The sequence below is a fragment of the Notamacropus eugenii genome, chromosome 4 (genome assembly GCF_028372415.1).
Source record: "Notamacropus eugenii isolate mMacEug1 chromosome 4, mMacEug1.pri_v2, whole genome shotgun sequence".
NCBI classification, from domain to species: domain Eukaryota; kingdom Metazoa; phylum Chordata; class Mammalia; order Diprotodontia; family Macropodidae; genus Notamacropus; species Notamacropus eugenii.
Genome location: NC_092875.1, coordinates 358,431,439 through 358,444,672, shown reverse-complemented (window position 1 = coordinate 358,444,672; position 13,234 = coordinate 358,431,439). Strand labels below are relative to the sequence as shown.

Sequence of the window (13,234 nt, the reverse complement as noted above, 5' to 3'; positions counted from 1 at the left end):
TAGCATTTATCAAGTCTCTATTATAGGCCTGGAACTTTGTTTTAATAATAACTAACATTTTGAATTTCACAAAATACTGTACATATGTTATCTCACTTGACTCTCATGGAAACACTGTGATAAAGCTGCTATTTTTATGCACATTTGTAGAAGATTGCATTTTTTGTAGAATTTTCTATAAGATTTTTGAAGAATCATGCATTTTTCAAGAATTTTGATACCTTTAAGTTACTCAAATTTTGAAATCTGGCTTTTTTATTTCATCTTATGTTTTTATGAAAAAGACTCTCAGGGCATATCTAGAAATGTATTATTAAAATAACTGCCATGTTTTTTAAGAAAGATATCAAATTTTACTCTATTGGCCTAAATTTTAACTACTAATAAAAAAGTAACCTTACTTACTTTGTAACACTATATTATGCCCCTGTGCTCCTATTTGTGTAATGGATGTTTGTATTTGTACCAAATGTCCTTGAGAGAAAGTGTTGAGAAGGACAGGCAAGGAGAAAAACGTCAGTTTGGAAGCATGCTGAGACTTGCACTTTTGCTTAGTGGTATCTTTCAGTTAGTTTTTATCTCAATGATAAAAGACTACCATAATTTGCTTTCTTATTTAATTTCATGCATATATGGGATGTTCAATTTGTTTCATTATTGAGCTCTGTCAGAATTTAAAAAAAAACCCCACCAAATTAAAAACTCCAGTAGTCATTGTTTAAAAAGCTATTTAACAACATAATAGATAGCATTATAGGCTGCAAGGACTCCATTTTTCCTTACTGGAAAATTCCTGGATGCTTTTTTTTCTTGAATGCTGCACATCAATTAAAAACAAATAAACAAAAATGGATTGCCTAATTACAAATTGATGAGAAGGTTTCATTTAACATTTTGTTCTAAGTACTTTCACATGGCTCTTGACATTCATTTGAAATTTTAAAAAAAGAGAAAATCCTACTTTTTAAAAAAATCCCTTTATCCATCTAAAAGTAATGGAATTGGGAGTTAAACTCTTCAGAGTGTCTGTGTGTAAAATGAATTGTTTGGTTAAATTTCTTAAGAGGCTGAACTCCTTATGCCCTTCTTGTATCCAGGCTTTTTCATTGCCTTAAAATAAGATATAAATTGACATGATGTATTGAGAGCCTTGTTTATAACATAATAATATAAGATAATATATGGTTTTATGTTATCATTCACTACTGATAGCTCATTGTGGGTAAAGGGATGGTACATCAAGGATGAATAAAGTTTTCCTTAAATCAGTAAACTAGAAAGTAAAAGATGGAAAACCACTCAGGGAGTGAATGAGAATCATGAATAGGATTGCCATTTTCAGTCTGGGTGATGATGATGGTTTACTGGTTTGTGTTCCAAATTATCATATCCAAATGCATAAGATAGTTATTATTTTCAAAGTATACTAACAGTATACTTATTTTCAAAGTATACTGTTAGTATCTCATATCTGAAGTTGTCATGTAACAGGTCAATTTGAGATAATTGGTTAATTTTATCATAAATCATTCTCCATAGAAGCTTTAAACTAACATTTTTTCTTCTTACAGCTAGAAAATAGATCTCTAAATCTCATCTCTGCACCTCTCAAATTAAGAGAGAAACTTAGGGAAGGGTAGAACTTTGCAGTTCTCTCAATACTTGGGAAAAAGAAACTGACCTAATTCTTTAACTTGTTATGGTCAAGGCTTTTCCCTCTATGAAAACTGGTGATGCAATTATTACTGCCTGTTTATATCTTAGGGTGCAGTGAAGATCAATGAAAACATTTAAGTACTTTTATCTCTTCAAAAGAGCAACATTATTTGATAGTAGACCAGCCCTCAATAAGTTGTGCAGTTAGAATCCTTCGTTGGATCTGATCCAATGGAATTATTTTCTCATGCTGGGAAAGGTCCTTGGCCTCTCTAGTGTACCTCACATATATTGTTTTTCCTCTTCTCTGCTTTTCACAATTGAAAGATAAAGTGGTTGCATCTTTTGTATTACTCTGGAGACCTGCTTCTTTTAGAAGGACCATAGATCTTACTTTAGTTTGTGTGAGTGACCCAACATCTGGGAATATCAATTTTTTATTCCTGTTAGACAGGTTTCTTTCTTTTTGTAGCCTTTAACTTCTGTGGGTCATAGACCTAAACTGTAATGGATCAAATTGTCTAATGGGATTTCAGTTCTCTCTTGTTCCAAGATAGGCAAGAAATTCCCAAAGTAAAATGTTCCCTGGTATTTAGTTGTAACCTCAGTATAGTAAGATAGAGATTGACTACAGTTTAAGTTGTAATGACCATGATAAATACATTAGATGTTCATATTCACACCGAACTCTATTGGACCATTTAATCAATTTAAATAGGCAATGCCTAGCACTTTTGGAATTTACAATTTGATATCCAAAATACGTTAAAATAATTTGGAGATACATATGAAAACAAAATGGATACACATATCAATAAAGTAATTTTTGCTATCTGTGATTTTATCAATATATTGAAAGTCTTTTTGCTGGTGTGTTTTGGCCATTTCTTTGTGCTTTATAGTTTATAGACTAAAAAGAGAGCCACCTGGGATACCAAGCAATTAAGTGACTTGTTCATGGCTACACAGCTGTCAGAAGCAGGGCTTGAATCCAGTTTTTCTTGATGCGGGGTATCATTTAAGAATAAAATGCTTATTGATAAATTTGGGAGTCAGTGTGGTGGAGTAGAGTGAACTTTGGTGTAGGAGACAAGAAACTTAGCCTGTAGTCCCAGCACTACCACTTAATAACTATGTGAAGTTGGACATTTAAGGATTTAAACAGCAAGCATTTATTAAGGACCTTTGGTGTTCAGTGCACTGTGATTGGCCTAGGAGGAAACGCAAAGATTAGATAAGATATAGTTTCTTTCTCTATGTAGTCTAAGACCCAAGAGAGAGATAAAATACTATAAAAAATTACTCTGTCAAAACTACAGAGTAAATACATAAGAGAGGTACAAAGTGCTATTTAAAGTCCCAAGGGAATTATGAACTTGGAAGATGAAGGGTAATGTCTTAGGTCAGGGTAAAGGAAGATTCATCTGGAAAAATTAATAGGTAAGTTATAAAGAGGTAGATTTTGTTTGGGTGCATAGTGATTAAATAGAGTAAGCTTGGTTTTAGACATTTTGAAAAAAAAATATCTTATAGGCATTTGGAACTATGTTATCAAGTTCAAAGAAGAGCCCAGGTGTGGAGATAAAGAACTGTCATCTAGAAAGTGACAGTTGAAATAGTGGGAAACAATGGGCTTGCCAAAGAGAATTTTGGAGAAAAGAGGGCTAAAGCCAGAACCTTAGTAAGTGTTTTTAGCTTTATGAGTTCAGAAAGAGGTTAAGGGTTTGCAGAGTGAGAATAAATAATTAGGAAAATAATCCTAAAAATGGTTGAGGAGCATCAGCAGAGTAGAGTATCTCAGAAAAGAATGGTCACTAAAATGTCAGATATTAGTGTAAAAGCAGGAAAAACAATTGAAAGAAGACATTGGTCATTAGTGACTTTTGAGAGAATAATTTCAATATAATATAAGGGCAGGAGACAGATCAGAGTTGAATAGAAATGGTAATAAGAAAGGGGGGGTTTGGATATAAACAACTTTTCAAAGATGCTTGGAATGAATGCGAACCAGAATGGAACTGGATGAAACTTCATGGTGTAGTCAAATGAATACACTGATGTTGGACCTAGAAGAAATGGTTTCACATTCTGGTTTTGTGATTTACTATACATGCAACCTTAGGTAAGTCATTTAACTTCTACGGACTTCAGTTTTATTATGGTAAAAACAAAGGAACTGCATCAGATGATCCATGAAGCTCTTTCTAGATCAGTGTCAAGGAATACTTTTTAATATGAAATTAGCCTTGAGCAATTTTGCTTGTGGAGAGGTGCCAGCCCCTCAACATTCAGAAGAGAGGGGAATGACTGCTGAGCAAGGGTTCTGAAAGAGGCAGAAATCAGTAGGACCAAGGTAGAGGGCAGAGAGACTAGTCCAACATCCACATGAGTTAATAGGTTGGTTCAGTACACTTGGAATGATGCTGACTGTCCTTCTGCTCCTAGTTTCAGAAGTCAAGAGTACAGAGAGTGCTTCTGGCTCTTGTTTTTGCTGCCATGGAGGTCATCAGAGCTCTAGATTAACCACCCCTGCCCTAGCATGCATAATTATATTCTTTGTTTCTCTGTCGATGCTAGTCAGTGGGTCACTTTTGAAGGAAAGCAGTCTTCCCCAGAGTACTGGTCTCTGTCGTATGCCTGCATTCTTCTCCAGAGGGACTGGTTCATTCCTTGATTTTTGTATAAATGTTTGTATTGGAAATCTTGCCTCCTATATATTGCTTGACTAAATAAAAATAAACTCTTAAGGTTGTTTTTTTTCTTTTTTTTCTTTTTTTTTTTTGCAGTTTGAACATATCATGAATCTTCTCTGTACTGTTACAGAAACCTCAGAGCCTCTTGTAACAAATCTAGCTCTTATTATTATTAATTTTTATATGAGTTTATGCTATACTCATAAATTGATTAATCTACTGAATACAATGTGAAACTGGATCCCTGTTGAGCATGATAATGGGAACATCATTGTAACCATAGTGCTTTCTGTTTCTGAAGAAAGAAGCTTTTACACTAATGACCGTTGCCCAATTATAAACTACCTTATCCTTCTTATAATGTCATTAATACCTTACCAGAAAGTAATAACCTCTCTCAGGCTCAGTTTTCTCATCTGAAATAATACCCATTTCTAACTCATTTGGAAAATGGCCATGAGCAAGCCAATCTTTTTGGTGCCCCAGAAAATTCTCTAAGCCTACATGTTGTAGAGCAGATGCATAGAGGGAGCTACCTCACCAGGCATTCCATACGCCAATGCAATCGCATGCTTGTCTAAAAAAATGCTTATTTTATACTTATAGTGTGGTGGGTGCATACTAGGCCCTTAATAAATACTTGTTGGTTTGACTTGATTTACAAGGAAAGCACTTTGTATAAAGCATGGTACAAAGGAAGAGAATTCAGGGCATGCTTCATAAACTCTTGTTGATTGATACTGTGCAAACGCTCTTTTCATTTTCTCATTTGTGCTGCTTTTGTCTGTATTCAAATCCACTCAGGTGGACTAGATTGTAGGTTTCTTGAAGCTAGGAACCCTCTGTCACTTATACTTGTACACACCTCAGAACCTGGCACAGTATCTTGTACATGTTTTTCAGTTATTTTTCGTTTGTGTCTGATTCTTCAGGATCCCATTTGGGTTTTCTTGGCAAAGATAGTAGAATGGTTTACCATTTCCTTCTCTAGCTCAATTTACAGATGATTAAACTAAGGCAAACAAGGTTAAGTGACTTACCCAGGGTCACATGACATGACTTGCATTTGACTTTGTTTTGAATGAGGGAGGGGCTGTGCAGGTCACCAGCCTCACTTCTCCTCCAGAACCATCTGAATCCAGTGACCAGATATTCATCAGGATGACTAGAGATGACACCCAGGGTCATAAAATTATTAAATGTCTGAGGTCTCATTTGAGCTCACATCTTCCTGACTCCAGACTCAGTGTGCCACCTAGTTGGCCCTTAATCATTGTTGCATGGATGAGGTCATATGTCGGGATAGAAAGATCTGCCTGTCTAAGCTTTGGAAGACATAATTAGGAAGACAAGACAGACATTCAAAGAGAAGAAGGATATAATGTGGGCATAAATGGAGTTTTAAATGAGTTGGATCAGGCAATAAATACTACATCTGAGAGGGAAGTGAGGACATTAAGGACCAGCACTGAGGAAGGCTGGATAGAGGAAGAAGAACCTGGACTGAGGCAAACAGGATTAAGTGACTTGCTCAGGATCACGTAGCTTTATGACTGTATGATTGTATTTAGAGGACTGTATTTGGAAAATAATGCTGTCAATTTATATATGTGGTCCTAATATTAAAAACTCCTTATCTATAAGATTATCTAAGAAGGGAAGGATTGCAATGAACACCCCTTATAGGGAGTTCCCACATAGATAAATTCATGTGTCTATTGACATAATTACAAAGTTAATTCTTGATGTTCTCTATATAAATGATTATCTATTTTATTTATTGTGCATAATCAGTTTTTCATCCAAGGATTATTTTCCTCTTATAATAACCAGATATTCCTGAATCCTCCCCTCTTGCTTTACCCTGCTGGTAATATATTCCTGGAGTGCTAACAATTTTGCTGGTAGTCTAAACAAAATATAATGAAAATAACAAACTAGCTGCTGCTAAAACAGGAAACAGGAACATTTTTTAAAGACCTATATAATCCAGGCCAACGCCAAGTTCAAATGATTATACATGTATTATCCGACATCTTCTGTCATCTATCTGACATAAGTTGTATTCCTTAATGACATGGTTATAACAGAAAGTCAGTAGTGCTGGATGGAATTCTGTCTCTCCTGTTCATTAGCTGTGTGATCCTATGCAAACAAAACAAAACAAAACACAAGCAAAACCCCAGAATTATCATAATTCTTTGTTTCTTCATCTACAACATGAGGATAACATAGGATTTGTACTATTTGCCAGGATTCTTGTGAAGAAAGCTCTTTGGGAATAGCACTGTGTATGTGAATAATTACGAATTCTATTTGGACGTGTGATTTCTTCAGTGTAGACAACTTCTAGGGAGGAAATTCCCTCTACCAATGCATATTAGCAGCCCTTCAGAAATTCATAATTATAGCAGACTTCTATAGAGAGTTATTGCTGTTCACAGTGGAGAAGGGTAGAGGTTTTTTTTCCCATTTTCACACAATTAACCTATAATAAACCCACCAAATACTTATGTCCTTCTGCAATCAAACTCTATCACAGAATATTTATTACTGCAGAGTTTTAACTATGGAATTGCCATTACATGGCTGATATATCATGATGGGCAATTGCAAGCTGTACAACCTTGTATAAGCTTCTTAAACCCTCTGAGCCTTTGCTTCCTCATCTATAAAATGAGACAATACTATACTACTCACCTCAGAGGTTTGTTGTGAGGAAAACATTTCATAAATTTTAAAAAAATAATTGAGAATATGTTGCTATTACTCATTGTTCAGCATTGAGAATTGGTTGATTTTTCTGTCTCCCAACACTGAAATCTGAACTTCCATGGGGCAAAGAAAATAAAGTAGTGGTACCATCAAACAGTATGGTTTCCATCAGCTTCACTCAGTAAGAGAGCCCTGTGCCAAATTAAGTGTATGTGGGAGCAGTTTGTATTAGAACTGGTAGAGTTTTGAGGCTATAGAGGTCTTTCCCCATCCTCCTCAATGATAGTAATGTTTTCCTCTGAGATTATCTCCAGTTTTTAATTGTATATATTTTGTATATACATTGTTTGCATGTTTCTCTCTCATTAAAATGTGAGCTAACTTTGCAACATTATTTAGAAGTCAGAAAATTGTAGAGCTTCAACAATTATTTAATCCAGAGGTTCCTAGTTCCAATAATGGCTAATTATAGCAGGAGGAGCTAATCATTTAGAATAGAGAAGACTGCCTCTCCATAGAGCAGTACCATAAAGTCTTTGACAAGTTTTCAAACTACGTATCTGTTTTTAATATAAGACCTTCGCTTTTTTTTTGTATACTCTGTATTCATAGTACGAGTTAGCCATCAGTTATTGAGAAATATGTGTGTTGTACATCAATTATTTTCTTGCAGTTTGTGTTACAAGGAAAGTGAAGCTCAAAATGGTACATTTTTAGCATTGGGATAAGATGTGTACTGTCCTCCCTGATTTGATAGGTCTTATTTTATACATCAATTAAAAATAAAAATTGTAATTGTCTTTGTTCATTTCTGTATTTTGCAGAAATTACCTCTTCAGGTTGAAGCTTGAGGATTTGACGCTGATCCAGGTAGGAGGAACATATATTTTATCTTCTGCCTTGTCTACTTCAATTAACTCACTTGTTTGATGTGATGGAAACAGATGTATATATGCCATCAATCAAGGGATAGAGAGGTTTCCAAACCACAGAGGGCTTGTCAGCTCTTTCTCTTCTCTTAGTTGCCCCTCATGACTTAAGTCACAACACCTGTTTTAAATCTAGATTAGCTTTTGACCCAAACCAGGCAGATCTGTCACTGCCTCACTTGGACAACACTGATTTATCCTTGTTGTCGTTAATGAAAGGTAAAGGTAAATGGTATTCAGCAGGTTTCTGGGAGGTTGGGGCTCTCTGTTTTCATTTTAGAATATTTTTTCTTGGTAGGAAACATCTTGTCAAGATTTTTTTGTGAAACCTTTAAAAAAAAGACATAATTGCTTTCCTTTTGTAATGATAATTAAAGGAGAATTCCATGTTTGTAAAAGAACGCTAGAGAGAAAGGAAGGTTGCACAGCTCGATATCTGCTTCCTCTGTATTGTTGCTTATAGTTATTAGAGCTTTCAAACCCGGTACTAAGGCTTGAGAAGTAATTAGAAAGAAGCTCATTTCCCTATTTGCTCTTGAAAAAAATATGAGTCTATTAAGTTGAATACTTACACAAATGCCATCATTTTTTCACATGGATTTTAAAATTGATCCCAACTACAGTTGTACCTTGGACAATATATACAATCAGCTACTAGGTAGTTTCTTTGTTTTTTTCTTCTCTTCTTTTTTGTTTTTTACACATGGCGCTGAATGAGATGACCTCTTGGATCTCTTCAAATTCTAATGTCATTTCAAGCTCTGCTAATTTCTTTTTCCTAACTGCAGAAAAAGCTTAAGTCAAAAACAACAAGAAAGCCAATTGTCCTGATATTCTCAGTGCTATGTTAACGTTAATCACATAGTTCTTGCCGTTTGGTTTACAACTTTACCTTTGAATTGATTGTGGTATGAATTTTCTAAAGCTATGGTAAAGTTGTGAAAACATTGTTAAACTGAATGACTCTAATGCTAGTTTAAATAGGCTTTTATGCATAATGTTACTGTACCATATGTGGCCTAAACAATTGCTGCATAGTGATACACTATTTCTAGCACTCCATATGATTACTATATTTTCACTAGAATTCAGTTCTAGTCTTTGCACCCCCTCAGTATCATAGAATCTCAAAGTGATCTTCACGGTCATCTAATTCTATTTATGCTTGAACAGGAATAACCTTTATAGCATCCTTCCAAAAGGTCATGTAGCCTTTGCTTAATGACATAGTTTGGGGGAACCCATTACTTTCTGAGGCAGTCAATTCTACTTGTGAAGAGCTTTACTTATGGAGAACTCTTTTTTTAATAAGCATAGATCTACCTTTCTACAACTTCTACCCCTTAGTCCTAGTTATGTCCACTGGGACTAAGCAGAGCAGATTTAATGGTTCTTTTATGTGAAATCCCTTCACAAGAAATAAAGATGGTTATTTTGTTCTCCCCTGTCTCCAGGTTAAACATCCCTCATTCTTTGCACTTGTCTTCATGTGGCATGAACTTGGACGCTTTATCATCTTCGTTGGTTTCCTCTGTGTGTTTTTTAGCTTGTCAAAGTGCTTTGTAAAGTATCACATTCAGACCTTAACACAATAGAATAGGATTATCAGCTTCCTCATTCAGAATACTCTGGCTGTTGCCTAAGGCTACATTAAATTCTTTTTCAGCTATATGTAACAAATCACTACCTCAGAAAATTATAAAATGATGCCAGTTGATTTGTACAAAGACTCTAAATATTACCTTGATTAATACTCATTTCTTGGTCTTCCCTCTATATGTGAGATTTATGAAGATATCATTTCTTCTAATAAAGAAAAGTTTGGACAATTTGATCCTCAAATTTGAGAGAAATAGAACTGGATTCGACTTTAGGATTTGCACTTTACACTAGAATCAGCATCAGTTTGAATGTTTATGAGTTTCAGATTTCTTGTATGTCTCAAACCAAAGTCTATTTCAGACTTAGATAAAATTTACATATTAATTTCCTTTCTACTTATGAATCGTTTTTCCATTGCAAATCTTATTTCAACTTTACAGACTTCCTTTTAATTTTAAACACTCAGAATCATAGATTTTTAGGGCTAAAGAATACCTTAGAGATAATCTACTCCAAAGTTCTCAAAACTAAAGCTCTTCAAGTCATGAAATTCAACCTTTTGTTTAAAGATGAAATATAATTTTAAGAACCAATTTTTATAATAAGAAAATAAAGAGATTGGGTAGTGGTAGAGTGTAAACATTATTTGAATTTAAGACTCCTGATTTGGCCCAACTCTCTCATATCACAGATGAAGAAACTGAGGTCTACAGAGGTAAAAATGGCTGCTCCAAGGCCACTAAATGAAACAATATGAAAGGAAGAAAATCCAGGTCCCCTGATTTGAAGAGTAGTGATCTAATTTGTCAGAGAAACTGAGTCAAAGAATAAATCTCAAGAGAAACCAGCCCAATATAAGCTGATTTTGAGTTAATCTGAGAGAGGAACTTCTACCTGCAGACTTCAAATCTTTACCATTAGACTCAAGCAGTACAAGTGACCCATGTCAAGGAAGAGAGAGAACTAAAAAAATCATTTAAAAAAAGAAATGTAGCAAAACAAAAACAAAAATAGCAAAAAAAAATGTTTTGGCACTGTAATTAGATTCACCAGAACAATTATTTTCAAATGTGCACTTACTTTGCCACCTATAAGATATCACTTCTCCCAAGGATAACATTTTATCCTACATCAATATTGTGGTATGTGAAACCAGGAGCAAGTCAAATAGGGATTTAATTAGGAACAGTCCTTTAATTTCAATCTCCCTTTCTTTCTTTCTCTCTCTCTCAGTATGAATTTATGAATGAATTAAAGCAAAAGCAATACATATTTAATATGTTCAAAGTCCTAGGAATACAAATAGAAAAAGGGAGACAATTCCTGCTTTCAAGGAGTTCATACTCTAATTGGAATAGACAACATATAAAAGAAATTTCAGCTGCAGGGCAGAGAGAATGTCTGAGAGCCCTTTAGAAGCAATCCAGGGTGGATGTCAAGGTCCTTGAATCCTCAGGCTCATCAATAGGTTTAATTAATTAATTTAATTAATAGGTGTGAGGGATCTTCAGGTTATAGAGGCAGGGCAGATGGTAAGGCCTGGTGATCCTTCATCTCTGTGGAAGAAATATTCTTGGTGACTTTTTTTTTTGAATCAAAACCTTGTAAGCACCTGGTATTGCTTCTGAGGTCTCTGGCAGGATATGGAGAGAAGGACATCCTCTGCTGGTGGGTCTTTCATCCATGTTTCTGTTTAAAGTGAATTCCAGAAAGAACTTCAAACAAATTCTTATTTCAAAGCAAGTGAAAAATAAATCCTTTTAAGAAATGAGTTATCTAAAGTGCTCATCTTAAATGATTTTGTTTAAATTCAGAGTAATATTAAAAAACCAGATATCTAGTTTAGTATTTTCCATAATGCTTCTTCTTTCTGTTACAATAATAAAAACATCATTATTGAATAAAATAAGCCATTTGAGAAAAACAACTAAATATTCAAATAATGTCATCATTTTCTAAGCTGGATTTTTTTGCACCTCCATAAAGGGGTGGTTGTGTATCTCACTGCATTACTTCACTGTTTTATTCTATATACTGTATTCTGATACATTGAAGGAAAAAAATCACATTGAAATGTATAGCAACATAGGAGATTTTAAATTCTGCACTTTGTTTGTCTGCTTGATTCTACCATAGTAATGGACCCCAGATTTCGCTCACCCCCCTCTTGCCTTGCTTTGATCACTGTGGTTACTTTACAAGAATTGGGCTTTTGTATTTTTTAAGAAAAAAAAGTGCAGCTGGTAGAAAGCAACATTTGTACATCTGGAAGTATACAGTGAAGTGCCAGTAGTCAAACTCTTGCAGTGTACTCCCCCTTCTCCCAAGAACACAAAAGGGCTGGAGCAAATCCAGCGTGGATATCTCTTGTAATGTTATTTTGGGTAAGTGCTCAAGATCTATCTTTATGTTGCTTTTTACTGAGGGAAAGAGAATTCACAGCCTGCTTCTCACTCACAACAGCTAGAACAAGCACAAAAACTAAAATGAATGTTCCAATTTGCCACCTGTGTCTCTACAATTTCAAAGCAGAAAACTGTTAAATCTCTTTTATTATTTGCTTGGGATTGGCTAAGGAAGAGTTTTTTGTTTGGTTTTAATTTGTAGTTCAAGTTTTATCTACCTGCAAGAATGGGAAAAAGAGGAATTCTTGGAGGGCTTGCTACTTTACTTTCTTTGTCTTTAGGGATAAGCAACATTTCTTGTTTATGATGATAAAATGTTAATTAATTACATAATTCATTGTACACTTTTGATGGTCCTGGGGAAAGGTGTTCTTCAAGTGTCTCTCTTTCAGTGCGTATGCTAGCAAAATACGTTTATAAATCCTTAGTGTCCATTCACAAAAGAAACTATTAGAATCTATGAATTTAAATTGCTTTCTTTTATTAATATGAAATGAAAATTCAAAAATAAATTGAGTCATTTTTATTAGCAATAAACCTCTCTAATGGATCATAACATTACCATGTAACTATACCCTGTTAGGATTCTACTGTAATTTAAAGAATGATATATTAATTAATTATTTGGACTACAATTTCAAATGGGCTATTCACACTGATGTATATTTTTCAAATTATATGTTGTATTTATATCTACGTTGTATAAATATGTTGCATTTATATTTATACTCTTGGTCAAGAAGAAGCTTGACTCCCTTTCCTCCACACAAAGGTCTTTAGTGATTAAGTATACACATTTTATTTGTTCATCTTTATTTGTCAGATACTATTAAAGTTTTAATATTTTAAACCTAGTGAACTTATTTTTAAATGACAAAGTTGTGACCCAGAAAAGGTAGATGAATCAGTTCCCCAAAGTCATTTAGTTAATTATTATTAGGGTCTTTAGACCCATGTCTTCTGAATCCTATTTGCATCTCTTATAGCAATTTAAAATTGATTACTTTGATAGATATCTATTTTGAGGACATAGATTGTTCCTAAGACATTTTTTCTAGGTATCTGGAGTAATATAAATGTAAGACTCCCTACTTCCTGACAGGTATAGGCTAGAAGTTATTTTAAGATATATGCAAATAATTGCAATGTAAATTAGAATGCAAAGGTGAAATAGGAAAGGCTTCAGTAGAATATAAGGGACAATTACTATGGTTCATTCATCTTTGTTTTATTT

General features: G+C 34.3%; 1 protein-coding gene across 3 annotated transcripts in view; it reads left to right on the top strand.

The window, feature by feature from the left end:
• SEMA5A (semaphorin 5A) overlaps positions 1 to 13,234 on the top strand; it is a 660,701-nt gene that overhangs the window by 266,470 nt on the left and 380,997 nt on the right. For all 3 annotated transcript variants that reach the window (XM_072605411.1, XM_072605412.1, XM_072605414.1), the window contains exon 5: positions 7,889 to 7,934. In XM_072605411.1, the coding sequence (XP_072461512.1) occupies positions 7,889 to 7,934 (46 nt within the window). The remainder of the gene's footprint in view (positions 1 to 7,888; positions 7,935 to 13,234) is intronic.